The sequence below is a fragment of the Microtus pennsylvanicus genome, chromosome 2 (assembly GCF_037038515.1).
Source record: "Microtus pennsylvanicus isolate mMicPen1 chromosome 2, mMicPen1.hap1, whole genome shotgun sequence".
Classification (NCBI taxonomy): Eukaryota; Metazoa; Chordata; class Mammalia; order Rodentia; family Cricetidae; genus Microtus; species Microtus pennsylvanicus.
In genome coordinates, this window is record NC_134580.1 from 7,233,876 (window position 1) to 7,256,907 (window position 23,032).

The window sequence follows — 23,032 nt, forward strand, 5'->3', positions numbered from 1 at the left end:
TCTCACCAGCCCACAACCATTTTTAGTGTAAATCTTCTAAAAACTTAGGAATAGAAAGGAAACCTGGTATACTAAAATAGTTATCAAAAATATCCAAAAAATGTGTGACAGGGTCTTCTTCATTAGACTAAACTGGTCTTGGACTTTTGAGGGTTTTGTTTTATTTTCTGTCTTTTGTTTTCGTTTCTGGGACAGACTCTCTCTCTGTAACTCCGGTCATCCTAGAACTCACTACATAGACCTGACTGGCTTTGAGCCTATAGAGATCCAGCTGACTCTGTCTCCTCGGTGCTGGGGTTAAAGGTGCCCAGACTCTAGCCTCGAACTTGAAATCCTCCCTCCTCAGCCTCCCAAGGACTAGGATTGCAGGTATGTGTCACCATACCAAGACAAAAGATGGGTTTTTTATATGTAAGTACACGTTTTGTTATCAACACAATAAGCAGCAATGCCCAGGCATGGGTCTGAGGTTATGTGACAATCTGACACCATGAAGGACGAGCCTGCTAATCCAAGTGACCCTGGGGACAGAAAGCATTCATGACTCCCCCCTCGGGTGGCAAGAACCACTACTGTGATCTGTGGGTTTGTTTCTACCTTTTTATTAAAAAGAAATGCTAAATTTGACCCACAGGGCCATGAAATTCAACTTGTCCCCACAAGAGTTCATGAGCCCCAGCTTAAGACACCGATCCTAGAAACTCCTCAGGCCAGAGGAGTCAGTCACCCCAAATCCCAGTCTGGTCCTCACACTTCCTGGACTCTTCCAACACTGAGTCTCAGGTGCCAGCCCTGGGATCCTGCCTCTCCTCTCCCTGACCCCACTGATGATGGCTTTTGCAGGATGATCAGAGTCCAAGGTCGTCCCAAGACTGGAGCCCCCCCCAGATTCTGCACCAAAGATATCTCTCAACCCCAAATTCATCATACATGAAGGGGGAAATGTCACACTCTTCTCAGTCCAGAACACATTCTTGTGTATTTCCACCTTGCCACCAGCCTTGGAAGTGGCCCAGGCTGGAGCCTCCTTCCACCCTAGCGACCTGTCCACAGCGCCCTGGAACCTCCTTCCACCCTAGTGACCTGTCCATAACCTCCAGGAGCCTCCTTCCACCCTAGTGACCTGTCCACAATCTCCAGGAGCCTCCTTCCACCCTAGCGACCTGTCCACAATCTCCAGGAACCTCCTTCCACCCTAGTGACCTGTCCACAATCTCCAGGAACCTCCTTCCTTCCACCCTAGTGACCTGTCCATAACCTCCAGGAGCCTCCTTCCACCCTAGCGACCTGTCCACAGCACCCTGGAGCCGCATTCCACCCCACAACTACCTTGGAGATCTGTCTGTTTCACCACTAGAACCGTCCTCTCTACCTCCTCACACCCCACATCCCTAAGGAGGCAGCTTAAGAGTCTCTGGATAGTCCCCTCTCTCAGCCTTGCCTTCTGGAATGCATCCTCCACATGTAGCCCAGCAGCTCTCCCAAAACCAAAAGCTTGGATGCCCTGCACCACACCACCCCCAGCCTCTTCTCAGCCCTGAACACTTGCTTGGCATTCAAGGCCATTTGTCTCCACCACCATCCAGCCTCATCACTGTCCACTTCAGTGTCCTGCTAAGAGGCACTCCATCGAAAGCCTTACCACACGTCTGTTCTGTACAGGGAGGGGGTCAAGGCCTGGAGAAGAGGTACGCATCCATGGACTATGAGCTAGAGCACAAGAAGTTGTCTCATTAGCAGAAGGGGAGTATACTTTACATACCAAAGCCCCTGGAAAGGCTTCATGGGAAGAAAAACAGTGCCCAACAGAGACTTGTCTTGGCACTAAGCAGATGACAGGAGGCATTAAAAATGGGGACGGGGTGGCCAACTAGCATTTGCCAAACATGTACCAGCGGATAAGTGGAGGGGCTGATACATGTGTGGGCAGGAGGCAGGGAGGGGTCTCCTCGCGAAGGACAGGTAGAAGATGGTTAGAAAGCAAATCGATGTTGCACAAATGTGAGGTCTGTGAGTGGATGGATGGAGAGATGGAAGACAGGTAAGGGATAGGTAGGTGGATGAATGAACCTGTGGATGGATGGATGGTTGGAGGATGGATGGATGGATGGATGGATGGATGGATGGTTGGATGATGGATGGATGGATGGATGATGGATGGATGATGGATGGATGGATGGATGATGGATGGATGGATGGATGGATGGATGGATGGATGGATGATGGATGGATGGATGATGGATGGATGATGGATGGATGATAGATGTATGGTTGGATGATGGATGGATGGATGATGGATGGATGATGGATGGATGATGGATGGATGGATGATGGATGGATGAATAAATGGATGGTTGGATGATGGATGGATGATGGATGGATGGATGAATGATGGATAGATGATGGATGGATGATGGATGGATGATGGATAGATGATGGATGGATGGATGAATGGATGGATGATGGTTGGATGATGAATGGATGGATGGTGGATGGATGATGGATGGATGAATGGATGGATGATGGATGGATGAATGGATGATGGATGGGTGGATGGATGATGGATGGGTGGATGGATGATGGATGGATGGATGGATGGATGGGTGAATGGATGATGGATGGATGGTTGGATGATGAATGGATGGATGATGGGTGGATGGATGGGTGGATGGATGGATGGATGGATGGATGATGGATGGATGGGTGGATGGATGATGGATGGATGGATGGATGGATGGATGGATGATGGATGATGGATGGATGATGGATGGATGGATGGATGGATGATGGATGGATGGATGATGGATGGATGGATGGATGGTGGATGGATGGATGGATGGATGGATGGATGATGGTTGGATGATGAATGGATGGATGGTGGATGGATGATGGATGGATGGATAGATGGATGGATGGATGATGGATGGATGAATGGATGGATGATGGATGGGTGATGGATGGATGAATGAATGGATGATGGATGGATGATGGATAGATGATGGATGGATGGATGGATGGATGGATGGATGGATGATGGATAGATGATGGATGGATGGGTGGATGATGGATGGGTGGATGGATGATGGATGGATGGATGGGTGAATGGATGATGGATGGATGGTTGGATGATGAATGGATGGATGGATGATGGATGGATGGATGGATGGATGATGGATGAGTGGATGGATGGATGGATGGATGGATGGATGGATGGATGGATGGGTGTGTGAGTGGTTAAATGGACAGATGATGAGTTAATGGGTAGATGTGTGAACAGAAGACAGGTGGACAGGTGGGTTCCTGGAAGGGGCTAGACACAGAATGCTGAAGGTGATCGCAGTTCCGGCAGTGAATGAGGCTTGGGTTACGGTATAGGAATCCCTGAGTACAGAGTTTCCTCCCACCTGCATGAGAAACACTCTCAAGCTCTCCCAGATCCAACTCATACTGGTCCTGACCTTCCCCAAGATCTGGGGTTCTCACCCTCAGGTGACTTTAAGACAGGCAGTTCTCTGAATGGGCTATCCCATGCACATTGTCTTATGTCCCCTGTAAACAAAATCAGCCTCACAGCAACCTCCAGCTCCCAATGGTATGGATCAGGAAACTGACACCCAGGGAAAGTGTGACTCAGCCCCAAGGTCACCATGTTTGTAGCCTGCAGAGAACAGACCTGAGTCAGGTCCCATCACCACCACAAGCTGGCAGTGACCAGGGTAGGTCTATGAACCTCTCCCACTGCAGCTTCATCCCCAAGGGGACTTCTACCCTAGAGGGACACGGAGCCCAGAGAGGCCAAAGTATCTGTCCCAGTACCGCACATATCCACCTGGCAGATCATGATGGTGCAGCAACTGACAGGGAGATTAGCAGAAAGACATTCTGTCTGATTAAAAAGACTATTGATTCCTCTCTGAGGGAAACGAACAGGGCCATTTGTCTCCCAACAACATCCTGATGGTCTGAGGGAGACAGCAAGTCAAAGTCAGCTTAGAGGCCCTGGGCAGAATATAAAAGCCAACTTTTATTCAGTCACTTTTATGTCTTCAGTCAGTCTGTGTCATGTTCATGGGTGTCTCCCTTGTCATCTCCTGTCATCCTCACCTCCAGGCTGGGTCGTCCACTCAGCATCTTCATCCTAGGTCTTCTATTCTACATACTGAGGCTTTGGTGGGCTCCCACGCTGGGACAAACTGACCTCATTATCTTGTCCTTGTGTTCCCAAGATTCCTCTTCCACGCTTTTCCACCACCCTGCTGCAGAAGGGTTGAGACATAGCTGCCTCTTACTTTTGACCAGGGGTGCTGTAGATACCTTGGGTGTCTGGCTATGGGGTAGGACTGAACCCTCGGGTGCCTCCATTCAGAGCCAGGAAGTTCCAACTCCCGCTGGATAAACAACAGATGCAGTCAATGTCGCCATAGGAACCTCTTGGCCAGATGCAGGCTCTGTCTCTCTCTCTCTCAGAACCCCTCCACACACATGTCATGGTACATGCACACACACACATACATATATGTATATAATAAATTAGTTAATATTTAAAAGAAAAATAAAAGGGGGAAGAAAGTGAGAGTGTGTGTCCATAGCTCATCCCTGCTGGTCACCTGCCATGTCCCCACACCACCACCCAGTGTTACACGTACCAGCCCTTGCCTGGCCACAGCATGCTCTCCAGTCCCTGCCTCACTGTCCCAGGCCCACGAGTCTCCACCGTTCCCTCTACCAGGTCATACTCCTTCAACCTCTCTGGAAACTCCTATTCATACAGCGAGACCCAAATGATACGACACCCTTCCTGCAGTTAGGCCTCATTAGTGCCCCAGGACTCCAACACAGGCAGCCTCTCCCCCGTGGCTCTTACTACACAGAACTCTCCAGCATAGATCCCGAGGCTTCCCAGAAAGTCTAGGATATCCCCAGCCTGGCTAAGCTCCTCTCAGTGGCTATTGGGACCCTGGTGGCCAGTTGGAATGCAGTCTCTGCTCTGGCCGCCAGTTGCATCTTGGGGGATGGTACTTGACTCTGACTTATATTTCTGAGAAAAACAACTTTCTCCACACCAGATGGAGGAAACGGACAATTTCCCGGACATGTGTTGCTTCTCCCAGCAGTGCCTGCCACCGTCTGGACTGTCCCATTAGGCCAGGGCTGGAGGAGGAGGGAACAGCTCCCTCCAGGGAGCCCCTCCTATCCGGAGGGAGCTGAGCCAGGCAGCCTGAAGAGAGGGTCCACAGTGCTGGGCTCTAACTAAGCAGCCTGCTTATAACATATAATATATAATTACATAAAAGAGGTGCCACCTCTTAACATTCAACAGGTAACCTTGGGTGAATACAAGCCTCCTGGGTCTCCATCTCACCCCATTCCCCAGCTAAAGGACACAGAGTTAGCATACACCCTACACACACACACACACACACACACACACACACACACACACATACCCTTGGGAGGTGACAAAGCCACAGAGCAGCAGAGACATGAATTTGGAGACCGAATGCTGACCCAACATTAACCCCAGGCTTGACCGGACAGCAGAGACACCAGCCCTGCTTTCTGGGGTCTGGGGAAGCTGGACTGTGTGGAGCTGCTAGGGTTCATAGCATTTAAGAAGTGGGGAAAATAGTACAGACAACAAGGAACGCAAACCCCATGGGAAAGCATGGGGGGGGGGTCTGGACTTTAGGGCAGAACATAGAGTGACGTCAGGGAGCAAGGCAGCAGTTAATCAGAGTCAACAGCAGACACCTCAAGTCCAGGCCATTACACTATGCTGAGCCCATTGCAGAGACCAGGGGACCCCATAGCTGAGTCAGGAAGACAGAGGGAAGGAGGGAGGGACAGACAGAGGGAGAAAGGGAGAGTCAGAGGGAGGGAGGGAGCAGCATCCTCCAGGCATCTGTGAAGGACGACAAGATCAGGAACCCCAGGCCTGTAGGAGAAAGGAAAGTTTGGGAGGGAACAGCATATCCAGGCAAGGTACTGCCAGAAACAACACAGTCTGAGCCCCTGTCTCCGCTCTAGGAGAAAGAAAGGGGGACAAGACCAGCTGCTACATGTAGCATGAGGGATAAGGACTAGCAAAAGCCCAATCCCAGACCCTCTGCACCCCAATAGAAAAGGTTTAGGTGGCTGGGTGGTGGTGGCACATGCTTTTAATCCCAGGCAGAGGCAGGTGGATCTCTGTGAGTTCAAGGCCAGCCTGGTCTACAAGAGCTATCCAGGACAGGCTCCAAAGCTACAGAGAAACCCTGTCTTTAAAAAAAAAAAGGTTCAGTGACCCAGAGCCTTCCCCCCCCCCCACACACACACACTGAGAGATCCAAGATCTTCTCTTATCTGGCAGCTTGGAGTCCTGTCTGATACAGCAGAACTGAGAAGAATCCAATCCAGAGACAGGGCCAAACCAGTTGACCAGGACAGGGGCAGCAGTGATGGAGGCAGGGTCTTTTGCAGTGCTAGACTTCCCTTTCCTTCCTACATTTACAGTGTCCCAGCACATATCATACATGTACATACACTCAAGAGCATGCATGCACACACACGCATGTACACACACCCACACAACACACACATACGAGCATGCATGCACACATATACACACACTTTGCCTGCTCTTACCCTGGGGCAGCACACACTTCCCACTTGCATCCCCTGGGCTCCTGAGCCCATCACCAGTGCCTAGCTACCCAGCTGCTGCAGGCCCTATTAGCTCTTCCAGCCATGTCGGGATGCACACAGCCAAACTCAGCACTTAGCAGTGTGCCCAGCCCTGGCCCTGGAACTCTCATCCCACCCCGATGCTCCCAACCAGTTTTCACCATGGCCCTGTGACACAAACACACAAGCATAAGTGCAGCAAGGGAAGGACCTCACCCAAGGCCACTGGGCATCAAACCAGGCTCGGGCCTTCATTCCCTCGGGCTTCACCGAGTCACTTGTGTCCAACACTAGCCCCAAAGGTTGCAACATTCCCCCATAACCCCCTCTCTAGACCCCTGGACCATGCTCCAGGATCTATCACTTGTCATCAGGGTCCCTGGGAGGTCTCAAAGTCTTCACTCCTAGAGCCACAGAACGACTACCACCGTGGCCTATGAAACATCTGGTACTCCGTGGCTGCCCACGGGCTCATCATTCCCATTTCCTCCATGAGTAGACACTCTGAGCCTCTCATGACCAGCATAAACCTCCAGGGCTGTGACCACAAGACCTATCCCATTTCCATCCAGAGATGAGCCAGTTCAGCCAGGGTAAATACCAGAACCAGCCACTGGCCACCTCATCAGCCCCCAGCAGGCAGTGGGCTGGAGTTCCACAAAGGTGGTAGCAAAGAAGTCAATGCCTGACTCCCTTCCAAACTGCTGCCTGTCCTGTCGTTCTGCAAACAGACACAAAGAGATCCAGAGGGAAGGGACTGGTCCAAGGTCACTGAGCAGCTGGTGGCTCCTGCCTGAGCCCAAGCAGCAGAGAGATCCTCTCAGCCATTTGGCTTCCCCACCACGCTTGGGTCTTTCACTGCTCAGCACTGGCTGAGGAGGGGCCACAGAGGTAAGCCCAGCTGGCCACCGTCAGGAGGTTCCTGAGTATATGCACCAAGAGCCTAGGGACCTTTGACTTTACCCCACTGCCTGAAGCTGCCAAGCAAACTTCTGGCCTCCAGGCAGTGTGGAGAACTGAATTCAGGTAGTAGCAGAGTTCTGGATAAAGCTAAGGGTGGGAGGAGACGGAAGTAGAGGGTTCAGGCCAGTTTTGCCACTTGCTGGCTGTGTAACCTGGCTGGATAAAGTGAGCCTCACTGTCCTCATCTGTAAATTGGAGTCATGAAGGCACCTGTCTCCAAGAATGGCTAGGATAGTTATTCAAGACAATGCTGCAGGTAGAGCCCGCCAGCCAGACCACGGCAGGTGGACATACGCTGGAGGCCTGAGGGGAGCCACCTTTAACCCTGTGTCATGGCCCAATTACAGAGATGGAAAAGGTGAGTCTCCAAGATGGGCAATGAACGTGAGCACAAGCAACTACTTACCCCTAGGTGAAAGTCCAGTGGGGGTAGGAAGGGGGCTTCCAGATTACACACAGTTTGGGGAGGGGGCAGGTGGCAGATGCCATGGTCAATTGATATCTGCCCTGACCCTGGCTTGACCATGAGCAGCCAGACTCACAGCGATTCATGTTAATAACAGAGATGGAATCAGATTTTTCCCAGGAACAATGTCCTCTGAAGGTATTACATTCCATCTAAGGGCCTGTCGCCTGGCATCTTATTGAATCTCCTGCAGGCAAAGTGTTTACTGAGCCGTGTGTGCATGCATGAGAGCCCCCTTCACCCCATGACTCTCAATGCGGTGGTAACCATTGCTCCTTTGTGAAGCTCAGCTGTTGCATCCCCCTCCCCTACGATACTGGTCTTCAGTATGCCCTGTGAAGAGAACACCACCGCCCTCTTCCACCCACCATGGGACTGAAGCTTGGAGGGGCTGTGACACTGGCCACGGTTGCCCAGCAATGAGCAAAAGAACCAGCCCCAGTCTGTGTGACTCAGGTAACCAGCGACTTCCACAAGTCACACTCGTCTCCCCTGTGAGTCAAACGGCAGTGTGGTCTGTGCATCGCAAACCCAGAGGCCTCCCAGTTGCTAGCGAGTGCCCCAGACCTAGGCCAGGCAGGGAGTAGGCTGATGCTTGGGTGAGCGGGGTCCCCGCCTACGAGGGTCCCCACAGCCTGGTGGCTCACGGTGAGTCAGGCAGTGACTCAGGCCTTGCTGGCTCTGAGCTGCACAAGAAGCTGAGTCAGGAGCACCAAGTTCCAAAGAACCCTGGGCCAGGGCCCCAGGAACCAGGAAGGTGAGCTCAGAATGGATTGTCGGGGACTGACCCCCATTACCCTGCCCTGCCTGCAACTGGTAATAATGAGGGGCAGCTCTCCCTTGCCTGGCCTGACATTGCAGGCCTTTACCCTTCAGGCTCAATTTTAGCGAGGAGAGAGTGCACATGCAAAGGGTCATATCTGGTGGTCCCAGTAACCTAGGGATGCTCAGCATTCTGTGTCCAAAGTCAGAAATGACCAACATCCTATAATGTGCAAGACCGTCCAGACCCTCAAATGCCAACAGCCCAAAATTCAGGCAGGGCTCCTTATGGAGGAGCATTAGATTAAGTGCTTCCAAGTCTCCCCTAACACTGTGAGGACGAGGTTAGACGTTACCCTACCCAGGGCCCTCCCACAAGGAGAACTAAGTTGAGTACTACATACCCACTAAGGAGCACCAGTTGAAACACTACCCTAACTTCCTCCCACTGAGAAGGACTAGGTTAGACACTGCCTGACACTGCTCCCACTGAGTGCTGGAGAGACATTTCCAACTAGGAGAGCTGACCCTCGACGCCTCCTAAGAGTCTTTCTGAGCACTTGAAGCCTATTCTGAGGTCCCCCAAGTCCCGGCCACAGAGTCCCCTGTTGATGCAGCAGTCTCCTGGCTCCCACCTACCTATCTGCTAGGAGACTTCAGCCCCAGCTCTGTGATCACAGCCCCAAGTTCCAGGTCCCTGGACCCCAGGCACACAACATCCCAGCTGCCAAGTTCACACATCTAGAACATGAATTTTTCAGAGCTTGGATTATTGAAGTGTCTAGTTTTCCTGCCACCCAGTCTTAAATCCTACCTGTAAACTCTTAGACTTCAACACAGAAGCTTCTAGACTAATTGATTCTGAGCCTGGAATCCTTGAACTCACTCTGCTTCGGCACCACCCCAGCTGTGATCTGATGTTCCCAACCCCAGTACAGAAACAGCAGCTGTTGCCACGGACAGCACCAGACATTCAGGGTTGAGAAGACTTTCCTGAGGAAGATGGGGAAAAGACAGGAGGGAGGGAGGGAGGAGGTAGAAAATGAAGGATGTGGAAGAAAGATGGAAATGGAGAAGATGGGAGACGGAGGATGGAGGAGATGAAGGAGGATGGAGGAGGATGGAAGAGATGGAGGAGGATGGAGAAGGATGGAGGAGATGGAGATGATGGTGGAGGAGATGGAGGAGGATGGAGGAGATGGAGATGATGATGGAGAATGGAGGAGATGAAGGCGATGGAGGAGATGGAGGAGGATGGAGGAGATGAAGGAGGATGGAGGAGGATGGAGGAGATGGAGGAGATGGAGGAGGATGGAGGAGATGGAGGAGGATGGAGGAGATGGAGATGATGATGGAGGAGATGGAGGAGGATGGAGGAGATGAAGATGATGATGGAGGAGATGGAGGAGGACGGAGGAGATGGAGAAGATGAAGGAGGATGGAGGAGATGGAGATGATGATGGAGGAGATGGAGGAGGATGGAGGAGATGGAGGAGGATGGAGGAGATGGAGAAGATGGAGGAGGATGGAGGAGATGGAGGAGATGGAGGAGGATGGAGGAGATGGAGGAGATGGAGGAGGATGGAGGAGATGGAGATGATGATGGAGGAGATGGAGAAGATGATGGAGGAGGATGGAGGAGATGGAGGAGGATGGAGGAGATGGAGAAGATGAAGGATGATGGAGGAGGATGGAGGAGATGGAGGAGATGAAGGAGGATGGAGGAGATGGAGGAGGATGGAGGAGATGGAGGAGGATGGAGGAGGATGGAGGAGATGGAGGAGATGGAGGAGGATGGAGGAGGATGGAGGAGATGGAGGAGATGGAGGAGGATGGAGGAGATGGAGATGATGATGGAGGAGATGGAGAAGGATGGAGGAGATGGATATGATGATGGAGGAGATGGAGGAGGACGGAGGAGATGGAGAAGATGAAGGAGGATGGAGGAGGATGGAAGAGATGGAGGAGGATGGAGGAGATGGAGATGATGATGGAGGAGATGGAGGAGGATGGAGGAGATGGAGGAGGATGGAGGAGATGGAGGAGGATGGAGGAGATGGAGAAGATGATGGAGGAGATGGAGGAGGATGGAGGAGGATGGAGGAGATGGAGATGATGATGGAGGAGATGGAGGAGGATGGAGGAGATGGAGATGATGATGGAGGAGATGGAGAAGGATGGAGGAGATGGAGATGATGATGGAGGAGATGGAGGAGGACGGAGGAGATGGAGAAGATGAAGGAGGATGGAGGAGGATGGAAGAGATGGAGGAGGATGGAGGAGGATGGAGGAGATGGAGATGATGATGGAGGAGATGGAGGAGGATGGAGGAGATGGAGGAGGATGGAGGAGATGGAGGAGGATGGAGGAGATGGAGAAGATGATGGAGGAGATGGAGGAGATGGAGGAGGATGGAGGAGATGGAGATGATGATGGAGGAGATGGAGGAGGATGGAGGAGATGGAGATGATGATGGAGGAGATGGAGGAGGATGGAGGAGATGGAGATGATGATGGAGGAGATGGAGGAGGATGGAGGAGATGGAGGAGATGGAGGAGATGGAGAAGATGAAGGAGGATGGAGGAGGATGGAGGAGATGGAGGAGATGGAGGAGGATGGAGGAGATGGAGATGATGATGGAGGAGATGGAGGAGGATGGAGGAGATGGAGGAGGATGGAGGAGATGGAGGAGGATGGAGGAGATGGAGAAGATGAAGGAGATGGAGGAGGATGGAGGAGATGGAGGAGGATGGAGGAGATGGAGAAGATGAAGGAGAATGGAGGAGATGGAGGAGATGGAGGAGGATGGAGGAGGATGGAGGAGATGGAGAAGATGAAGGAGGATGGAGGAGGATGGAGGAGATGGAGGAGGATGGAGGAGATGGAGATGATGATGGAGGAGATGGAGGAGGATGGAGGAGATGGAGGAGGATGGAGGAGATGGAGGAGGATGGAGGAGATGGAGAAGATGGAGGAGGATGGAGGAGATGGAGGAGATGGAGGAGGATGGAGGAGATGGAGGAGATGGAGGAGGATGGAGGAGATGGAGATGATGATGGAGGAGATGGAGAAGATGATGGAGGAGGATGGAGGAGATGGAGGAGGATGGAGGAGATGGAGAAGATGAAGGAGGATGGAGGAGGATGGAGGAGATGGAGGAGATGGAGGAGGATGGAGGAGGATGGAGGAGATGGAGAAGATGAAGGAGGATGGAGGAGGACGGAGGAGATGGAGGAGATGGAGGAGGATGGAGGAGATGGAGGAGGATGGAGGAGATGGAGGAGATGGAGGAGGATGGAGGAGATGGAGATGATGATGGAGGAGATGGAGGAGGATGGAGGAGATGGAGGAGGATGGAGGAGATGGAGGAGGATGGAGGAGATGGAGAAGATGGAGGAGGATGGAGGAGATGGAGGAGATGGAGGAGGATGAAGGAGATGGAGGAGATGGAGGAGGATGGAGGAGATGGAGATGATGATGGAGGAGATGGAGAAGATGATGGAGGAGGATGGAGGAGATGGAGGAGGATGGAGGAGATGGAGATGATGATGGAAGAGATGGAGGAGGATGGAGGAGATGGAGATGATGATGGAGGAGATGGAGAAGGATGGAGGAGATGGAGATGATGATGGAGGAGATGGAGGAGGACGGAGGAGATGGAGAAGTTGAAGGAGGATGGAGGAGGATGGAAGAGATGGAGGAGGATGGAGGAGGATGGAGGAGATGGAGATAATGATGGAGGAGATGGAGGAGGATGGAGGAGATGGAGGAGGATGGAGGAGATGGAGGAGATGGAGAAGATGATGGAGGAGATGGAGGAGATGGAGGAGGATGGAGGAGATGGAGATGATGATGGAGGAGATGGAGGAGGATGGAGGAGATGGAGATGATGATGGAGGAGATGGAGGAGGATGGAGGAGATGGAGGAGGATGGAGGAGATGGAGGAGGATGGAGGAGATGGAGAAGATGATGGAGGAGATGGAGGAGATGGAGGAGGATGGAGGAGATGGAGATGATGATGGAGGAGATGGAGGAGGATGGAGGAGATGGAGAAGATGATGGAGGAGATGGAGGAGGATGGAGGAGATGGAGATGATGATGGAGGAGATGGAGGAGGATGGAGGAGATGGAGGAGGATGGAGGAGATGGAGAAGATGATGGAGGAGATGGAGGAGATGGAGGAGGATGGAGGAGATGGAGATGATGATGGAGGAGATGGAGGAGGATGGAGGAGATGGAGAAGATGATGGAGGAGATGGAGGAGGATGGAGGAGATGGAGATGATGATGGAGGAGATGGAGGAGGATGGAGGAGATGGAGATGATGATGGAGGAGATGGAGGAGGTGGAAGATGAGCAGAAGGTGAAAAAGGAAAAACAGAAGGTGGAAGAAGGGATGAAGGGAGAAAAGAGAAGGGGCATTGAAGGAAAAGCAAGATGGAAGAAGAGAAAAGAGGTGAAAGCCAGAGGATGGAGGAAAGGGAGGAGGGCTGAGAATGAAGAATAAAGAGAGGAAGGAGGATCAGGGAGAAAAGGTGGAGGATAGAGGATTGGATATGAAGAACCAAGACTGCTGTAGAGGAAGGAATACAGAAAAGGAGTTGGGGAATGGAAATTAGGTTAAGAAGAAAAGAAGATGGAGAACAGAGGAAAAGGAAAAGATGGAGAAAGAAGGCCAGAGGAGGGATGAAGGGTGAGGAGGAAAAAAGGAGGAAGAAGGATAGTTGAAGGTGAAGGAGAAACAGAGGGCATAAGGATGAAGGGTGGAGGGAGAACTGGGGTGCAGATAAGGAAGTGGGAGGAAGGGAAGATGGTGGAAGAAAGGGGGTAGGGGAAATAAAGGAAGATGGAGAAGGTGAGAGATGGAAGGGATGAAAGAGAAGTGGAGAAGATGGAAGATGGATGGTGGAGGTAAGAGGATAAAGTACGTGGAAGGAAGGAGGAGTGGGGTGCATGTGGATAGCAGGAGGATGGAGGGAGGAGGGGATGCATGTGGGTACCAGGAGATTAAGGATGGAGGGAGGAGAGGGATCCAGGTGTGTATCCGGAGGATGGAGGGAGGAGGAGGATGGAGGGTGGAGTAGGTGCAGGTGGGTAGCAGGAGGATGTGTGAAATCAGCAGAGGGCAGAGAAAAAGGAGAAGTGTGGCTGATCTGTGTCCCTTTGGTTAAATCTCTCTTTTTAAAGTTTATTATTTTTGTATGTGTGGCATATGTCTTCAGGGGTCTGCAGAGGCCAGAAGAGATTCCTCAGAGCTTGTCTTAGTTAGGATTTCTATTACTGTCATTAAACACAATGACCAAAAGCAGCTTGGGGAAGAAAGGGTTTATTTGACTTACAGCTCCATCACTAAGGGAAGTCCAGATAGAAAGTCAAGGAAGGAACCAGGAACTGAAGCAGAGGCCATAGGGGAGTGCTGCTTACTGTCTTGAGCCCCATGGCTTGCTCAGCCCACTTTCTTATACAGCTCAGTACCACGAGCGTAGGGGTAACACCACCCCCTGTGATCTATACATACTCACATCAACCACTAATCAAGAAAATGCTAATCAGGCATAGAGGCGCACACTTTTAATCCCAGCACTTGGGAAGCAGAGGCAAGTGGATTTCTGAGAGTTCAGCGCCAGCCTGGTTCCCTCTTCCCAAAAGCTAGCTTGTGTCAAGTTGACAAAACTCTAACCAGGAAGAACTGGAGGTCCAAGTGGTTGTGAGCTGTCTGTGGGTCTTCTGGAAGAGCACACACTGTTAACTACTGAGCATCTATCTCTCCAGCTCCGAATCTTTCGCCCAGCTCCACCAAAGGCCCCTTCTCTCCCTCCCAAGCCAGCCCCATTGTGTCCCGCCCCAACTGAACTCACTGAGCAGAGGAGTTGGGAGGGTGACATCAGTGGGCAGAGTGACTGGAGGGCCCTATTTAATCAACAGGTCAGCAATGTAGCTGCCCAGGCTAGCAGGTGACAACCTGAGTTCTAGTGCTAGGCATGTCCCACTGATGAGCACGGCCGGCCCTGGCTCCCAAAGCTGGAAGGAGACAGCTCACCAGCCCCTCCTCTCCAGATGGAGGCACTGGGACTCGGAGAAAAGGACAGGCTCAAAGTCACACACACTCAGCAGACAGGACACTGGACAACTCCCCAGTAAGGACCTCTCCATGGCACTTGGGACAGACAGCAGGTGCCATGACAGCCCAGTCAGCCCTGTCAGAGCCAATCAGAGTCACATTCCCAAGCCAAGGTCTTCTGCAGGCCAGAGTCATGGTGATCAGCCTACCAACAGAAGTTCAGAGAGGTTCAGTGACGTCATACAGCACCCAAAATGCTCTCCTGTCACCCGGCAAGATAGGCCTCTGACCTTGTCCCACTAGCCTTCTCTTCCTTGAAAGTTCAAACCTCAGCCAGGCATGGAGGGAACCACACCAAAGGTTTACCTTCCTTGGAAAGCCTAACACAGACCTAGGTAGTGGTGGCGCACACCTTTAATCCCAGCACTCGGTAAGCAGAGGCAGGAGGATCTCTGTGAATTCAAGACCAGTCTGGTCTACAGAAAGAGTTCCAAGATAATCAGGACCACATAGAGACCCTGTCTCAAAAAAGATGGAAGGAAAAAAGGTAGCTCAAACCTTTGCCAGAACTTCTTCTTCAGCCTGGACAGTCTGCTCGCGTGCTCCATGCCCCTAAATTGTTCTCAACACTTTTTTGTTTGTTTTTGAAGACAGCTTTGGAGCCTGTCCTAGAACTCGCTCTGAAGACCAGGCTGACCTTGAACTCACAGAGATCTTTCATGTCTGCCTCCCAAGTTCTGGAGGTAGAAGGATCAGAAGTTTAAGGTCATCCTTAGCTGCACAGCTAATCTCGGCTATAAGAGACCTTGCCTCAAAAAGAAAAAGAAAAATCCACAACTTGATGTGAGGTTGCATGAAGAGCCCCAGGTAATCACAGAGGGCTGCCTAAGGAGGCGACACCGGAGATGTGATTTAAAGGTGACAAATCACAAAGGATTTGGCCAGGTGAAGAGGGGAGGAAAATGCATTTTAGCCAGAGGGAACAGTATGTGAGAAGCCCAGAGCATGGGTGAACCAAGGGGGAGCAGAGTGTGAAGGAGGAGGCTAGGTCAGGGTACCGAGGGTCTGGTGGGCTAGGTTAGCATGTCTCTGAAACCTTGGGGTCATAGGAACCTGTAAAGAATCTTGAACATGTGTCCCAAAGTTTAAGAACTGGAAACCTTATACCCCATGCAACAGTAATAAGAAGGGAGATTCCACAGAAGCAGTAAGGGCTCACGGGTTGAGTGCCCCAAGTAGAGTATTGCTGAGGGAGCTGGTCCCTTAGCACAAAAACTACCATCAGCAGCTTCCAGAAATTTCACCTCAACAAGACCCCAGGTCCAGCCTCCACCCTTGACATCTCTCCAGATGGCTATGTGCCCACTCACCAAAGCCCAAGAGGCCTGCAGCCCTCAGTTCCGCTGGCCAGAGGACCATGTGGGCAGCCAGTGTCTAGGAAGCAGCACTGCCCATTCTCTCTTCCCAGGCTGGCCCCTGGGCAGAGCACAGACACACCGGCCTCCAAAGGATATGGGTTACATACCATCTTGATGCACCAGTTCCGGGGGCTCGTGGTCTGGCGCAGGCAGAAGAAGGCAACAGGTGCCAGGTCTGGGTGTGGGACGTCAGGGTTGGTTCCATCCAGTGGCTCCTCCAGGCCAGGAGGGGACGGAGGGGGACTCCGGGGCCCTGGCTGCTCAGTGATTCCTGGCTCAGGGGCCGGGGCTGCTGCAGATGAGGGTGGCAAGGCGCCGTCAGCCATGTCAGCATGGAGCAGGGAGCCCTAGGGAGCAGAGAAGGACACATGGGGGGGCTGGTTTAGCACCTACTACCCAGCCTACCTCCCCGACAGTGGGTGACACAGCTCAGACAGCCTAGCCACAGGTCCTCCCTCCCCTCCCCCTCACTGTAGCCACTGCACTTAAGTCAGAATCACTCAGCCAGATGGTCATTGGGCAAGCCAAGCGAGAGCAGGTTTCAGTAAGTCAGAACTATAAATAAATCAATAAAAAAAACTCAGAATGTAAATGATATCTTTTTCTTTTATTTTCATAGTGCTGAACTAGAGTTAGGGTTGGGGGTGTGACTCAGTGGTAGAGGGTATTCCCAATACTTTCATAATTAATTAATTAACTAAAGTCTAGGGCTAAGGATGTAGATCAGTTAGTAGAGTGCTTGCCTAGCATGCACACCGTCCTAGATTCAGTCTCCAGCATCACACAAACCGGGCACAGTGGCACACCTATATTCCTAGCACAGGAGAGGTAGAGGCAGAAGGGGCAGAAGTATAAGAGCATCCTCAACTACACGGGCTGTTTGAGGTCAACCTAGGCTAGAGAACCTGTCTCCAAAAATTATTGAAATATCAAATAAGTTTAAAAGGAAAGGAGAGATGGCTGAGCAGTTAAGAATGCATGCCGCTTTGGCAAGGACCCTAGTTCAGTTCCCAGTACCCATATTAGGGCATTCACAACTGTCTGCAAGGGATCTGATGCCCTCTTCTGGACACTTTGGGCACCTGCACTCCCATGCTCACACACACACATAGACACACACACATATAACTTTAAAATACTAAAATAAATCTTTCTAAAATAACACATAAAAGAGTAGAATTATCTGTTCATCAAACCATCAAAAAATGAAGTAAAATTTTAGGGAAATAAAGATGTTACCATGAACACAGGATGGGCTGCCGGAGCAACGTGTTACAAAGGAGAAAGTGGGTGGTGTCAGACACTGAAGACCAAGGAGGGATCAGCAGCAGCTTCCCTGCGGAAGTGACATTTGAGACCTCCAGAAAGCTCACACACACACACCAGGATGAGAACCCAGGGCTCCACAAGACTAATCTCTCCGTTTTACAGGTGGAGAAACCGAGGCCCAGAACAGACACACAGTCAGGAGAGAGCAGAGCTGGGCCTTAGTCACATAACTTCCGGGTCTGTCTTGCCTCTCTGAAATCCTTAGTGCTTTCCCAAGGGGCCTCGATTTGAAGTGTCCTTGGCCTGCCAATCACACACTGACCCTGACTCCACTCAGGGGCAGCCCCACATGCTAGTCTTATTCTGATGCACCCGGCCAGTTCATGGGGCTCTCATAGGGAAACTGAGGCCCAGGAAGAGGGGTAGCTTGAACAGAACCAGGGGTAGATGAGAAGCCAGAATTCCAGTTCCAGCCCTCCAAGCGGCAACTGGCACTGGCCTGACTTGCCCCCTGGCAGGCTATGAAGGGCAGGCACTCCTAGAGCCCAGCGCCCTATAGCCTCCCCCTAGGGGCTACATATCCCTGAAGGCTTATCCAAACTCGGCAGCAAGAGGAGGTCAGAGGGCCTGCGCTCCTGGCTGCTGCTGGCAGCTGCAAGGCTATTGACTGAGCCACCTTGAACTGATGGGTCCAGACACTTCTTTGTTCCCATGAGCAACGGACAGGAGCCGGTACTTCTTGCCGCTTCGCCCGGCTGGTCAGGGCCGCAGTGTTTTCTCCTGAGCTCCAAGTTTTGCTCCCATTTCCAGAAAAACAGCACAAACCTTACATAAGCACGTTGGCTAGCCACGCATCAGCCACCCAGGTAGAACGGCACCCTCCCTGGGGTGGCTCCAGTCTTCCCATCACTAGAAGCCAGCTTTGGAACCCACCTCTCTCTCCACCAACCATCACTGTAGCCAAAAGGGACCTCCTGGGTCCCTAGGGCCGCGCTGCTTCTCCCAAGCCTCAACTCACGCTACTCCCTCCTACTACAGCATACTCTCTTGGCCTCCATATCCCTGCTTGTCCTGACTGTCCTGAGCCCCTACTGTGCGCACAGCCTCCATGGCTATGGTAACCTTGCTCTCATTCAGCCCACACAACAGCCCAAGAAAAGGATACACACACATTCAATCCGCTTCTCTTTCTGGCTTTTCACTACCCCAGTCTCCCGACAATGCAGTGAACAGTTTCTGCTTTCGTATCTCTTTGATTTCAGACCTGTCTCCCCAGCCTTCAACAAGGCTGTAACTGAGAGCACAGATTGTTGCCTATTACATTTACAGCTGTAACTCCAGGCCCTGGAACAGCAAGTGCCTGGAACATACTAGATGCTCAATAAATGTTTGTTGGATACATAAATCAAAAGTACTGAAAAGTAAATAAACAAGGGGGATATGGTGGGAATCACAATGAATCACCTTTTCTTCTAAAGGAAGCCATTTAAGAGCAAAAGAGAAAGGCGCTGCCAGCGACGCTCTGGGGAAAGGACGCTCCAGGCAGAAGGAACGGCATGCGCGAAGACTATGAGGCTGGAAATGGCTGAACGCGCTTAAGGAACAGAGGAAAGGAATGAGGCCAGTGTGGCTAATGGAGCAGAGAAAGGGAACCTGAGAGCTCCCTCAGGAGCTCCGAGTGCAACCTAAGTCACTGGAGGGCTTTAAGCAGGGGACTGGTGTGCCCTGAGCAGCGTGGCTAATGGCATACCCTTTAGGGGTAGGAGTTAGTCAGGGAGTGTCAGAGGTGGGACATGGAGAACAAAGAGGGCTGGGTAAATGGACCGGGAACATAGTAAAGGCTCTGGGTCTAGCATCCCCGTCATGGGAACCCTCCATGCAGCCACACAGAGGGGAAGCTGCTGGGCATAGCGGCCTCACACAACTGGCCACACCTTCTCCTCCTGCCACCTGCCCCTGTTTAGCCATACTAAGTTACCGTCCTCCTCCATCCTCCTACCTCTCCTGCTAACCCTGTGCTTACTGCCACTAAGGCCACCATCTCCATGACAGCCCAGCTTCCTACCCCTGGCCTGCTTCTCACACTCACCTAAGCCTCCATCCTCAACTTGATTCCTAGCGGCCACCCAGTCTCTGGCCTCTGGCAAAGGTTGGGTCTGCATTTGACTTGATTTCAGCACTCCTTCATCCAGCCTCCTTCCTTTGACTTGGTCCCAAACACCCACGCGGTCTCTACTCTCTAACCTGCTCCCCAGTGACGTGGGAACTCTCCATCCTTAGAGTTCCCACGTCTAGCTCTAAATCCCCTCCTTCCTGCCTGAGGTTTGACTCCTTTCCCCAGGTGCCTAACTAGAACCTTGGAGGAATCAGCAGCTGAGCTCTTGAGCTCCACCCTGTCGGCATATAAAGCCTCACCAGGACAAAAAGACATCAGTAGGTTCAGAGTCAGAGTTCTTCCGCATCCCCAAAGCACCTCCCTCTTGGCACTCTCTGGATCCGATCCTGACACTTTCCCCCACTATCCTTCCAGGTAGTTGTATGGCAACCACAAGGAGAGCATAGCAGAAGCCCACTGGGTCTGGAATCCCAACCCACTCCTGGTCCTGCTGGCCTCTTGGAGCCTCTCTTCTCTCTACATAGCTCAACCTTTCTCTCACCTCTTCTAGTGCTATGGGTGGAAGTCACAGTGAAACCCATGGGGGAAAAGGTCTGAGCAAGCGTGTGGCCATGTGTATCATGCATAAGGGCTGTTAACCCTGTGCCCCCTCTGCCATTACTATTACCACCATCATCAACATTGTCATCACAGTCACCACCAATATCATCATCACTATCATCATTACCATCATTACCACCTTCACCACCATCACCACCTTCACCACCATCACCACCTTCACCACCATCACCACCTTCACCACCATCACCACCTTCACCACCATCACCACCTTCACCACCATCATTACCACCTTCACCACCATCACCACCTTCACCACCATCACCACCTTCACCACCATCATTACCACCTTCACCACCATCACCACCTTTACCACCATCACCACCTTCACCACCATCACCACCTTCACCACCATCACCACCTTTACCACCATCACCACCTTCACCACCATCACCTTCACCACCTTCACCATAACCACCTCCACCACCATCATCACCACCTCCACCACCATCATCACCACCTCCACCACCATCATAACCACCTTCACCACCATCACCATAACCACCTTCACCACCATCACCTTCACCACCATCACCATCACCACCTCCACCACCATCATCACCACCTCCACCACCATCATCACCACCTCCACCACCATCATAACCACCTTCACCACCATCACCTTCACCACATTCACCAACATCATCACCACCTTTACTACCACCACCACCTCCACCACCATCATCACCACCTTCACCAACATCATCACCACAACCATCACCACCATCAGGCAACGATCAAAGGCCCAATAAATCCCACAATTCTGTGAACATTTCCCTCCTTGGAGGAAGAGATCGGGACCCATAGGAGTTCCACAGTGCCTGGTGTCAACCAGCTGACATAGAACAGTGGTGGAAAAGATGAGTCCCAGCTCAAGTCTGCCCATTCCCAAGTCCAGAAATCAAACTATTGCAGCAACAACTTAGTGGGCACCCTAAAAACAGGTTCCCCTCCAGGCTGAGTCAAGAGGCAATGGAGACAAAGCTGCTGGTCCAGATAAGGCCCTCAGTCTCCCAAAGGCAGTAGGAAACCTATCTACCTATCTTCCAGAGTATCCAGCCAGCACCAAGAGTTCTTGATGTCCTTATGTCTCCATAATTCACAGCCCTGGTAGATACCCGAGGCCTGGCCTGACCAACCAGATTTGAGTGTGTGTGTGTGTGTGTTTACACGAGGTCAGGCAACCTGTTTGTTCTTCAGTCAACAGTCACAAAGCAAACAATGTCACTGCTCACACAAGCAATAAAATCATTCAGAGAATGTGATGAGTCTAGGAATCCCAGAATCAGGGTGTCTTGCTCTCATCAGAGCCAGAGGCAAACAATGCTACAATGGAATGAAGACCTTCAGTGTGGTGTTTGGGGAGTGGGGCCCAGAACAGCAACCTGTGTTCAAGCCCCAGCTCTGACACCAGCCCACCTTGGCACCTGACAGCCTGAAGGTGCTATCTACCTATGAAATGAGGAGATGACTGCCCAGTGAGCTGGGGTAACCCTGCCAGGCACAGGGCTTATACACAATGAGAAAAAAGGCTGTTCTGTCATACCTAACAGTGGCATCTGTCGAGATTTCTACAGTCCTGGGAGTCTGGGGTCCTGGAAACCATGCCTGGTTTCATAGGTTTTCATGGTCTCCAGATCTTCACAGACGGAGGACTCTGGAAACAAACAGATCCCTCAAAATGGCCCAACCCACTACCACACACACAAACAGCACCAAACACGAATACACACCTACAGTCTCATGCTCACTGTTACACCCAGACACACTCCCATGTGGACACACACAGAGGTGGCAACAGGCACTCACACATATAACATACAGCCACACACAGGACAAATACACAATACCATACACACGACATACCTTCACATACAACCACAGACATGGATAATATGTAGCACACGGATGCATACAAACACCCCATAAAATGCAGATACATACACACAATCACACACATTCATTATGTATATATATTCATTATGTATACCACAGACATGCAGCATTCACAGGCACACACAACATATGCATATAAGGCCGGGCGGTGGTGGTGCACACCTTTAATCCCAGCACTCAGGAGGCAGAGGCAGGCAGATCTCTGTGAGTTTGAGGCCAGCCTGGTCTACAAGAGCTAGTTCCAGGACAGGAACCAAAAGCTACGGAGAAACCCTGTCTTGAAAAGCCAAAAAAAAAAAAACATATGCATATAATCATAGCCAGACACACACACACCATATGATCACACAAACCAGTACACCACACACTCACAGACACATGCTCACATACACATACAGAAATCACAGGCACACCAGGTGTCGTGGCACATGCCTTTAATCCCACCATTTAGGAGGTGGAAGAAGGCAGATCTCTGAATTCAAGGCCAGCCTGATCCACAGAGTGAGTTCTGGGACAGCCAGGGATATGCAGAGAAATTCTGCCTTGAAAAACCAACCCAAAAAGAAAGAAATCGCAGACAGATACATGCACACTTAGGACCTCAATCAGATACGCAGCCCTCACACATACAAACCAGGGCAAAGCCTGAATTTGGGGGGCCACCAAGAAATCTGGTAAGGCTTTAGGAAGACTGCCTCGCAGAATCTTTCAGGCACCATCTCAGAGCCCCTAGCATCCTGTCTGCTCCCTCTTCCGCATGACAGCCCTGCAGATGCGTGCTGACAGGCTCGCCCACCCCT

At 51.6% G+C, this 23,032-nt stretch overlaps 1 protein-coding gene across 1 annotated transcript in view; it reads right to left on the reverse strand.

Annotated features, from left to right (window-relative positions):
• Cacna1i (calcium voltage-gated channel subunit alpha1 I) overlaps positions 1–23,032 on the reverse strand; it is a 119,899-nt gene that overhangs the window by 91,650 nt on the left and 5,217 nt on the right. Inside the window, exon 2 of the mRNA XM_075959845.1 lies at positions 16,430–16,680. Coding sequence (XP_075815960.1) covers positions 16,430–16,659 — 230 coding nt within the window. The 5' untranslated portion in view covers positions 16,660–16,680. The remainder of the gene's footprint in view (positions 1–16,429; positions 16,681–23,032) is intronic.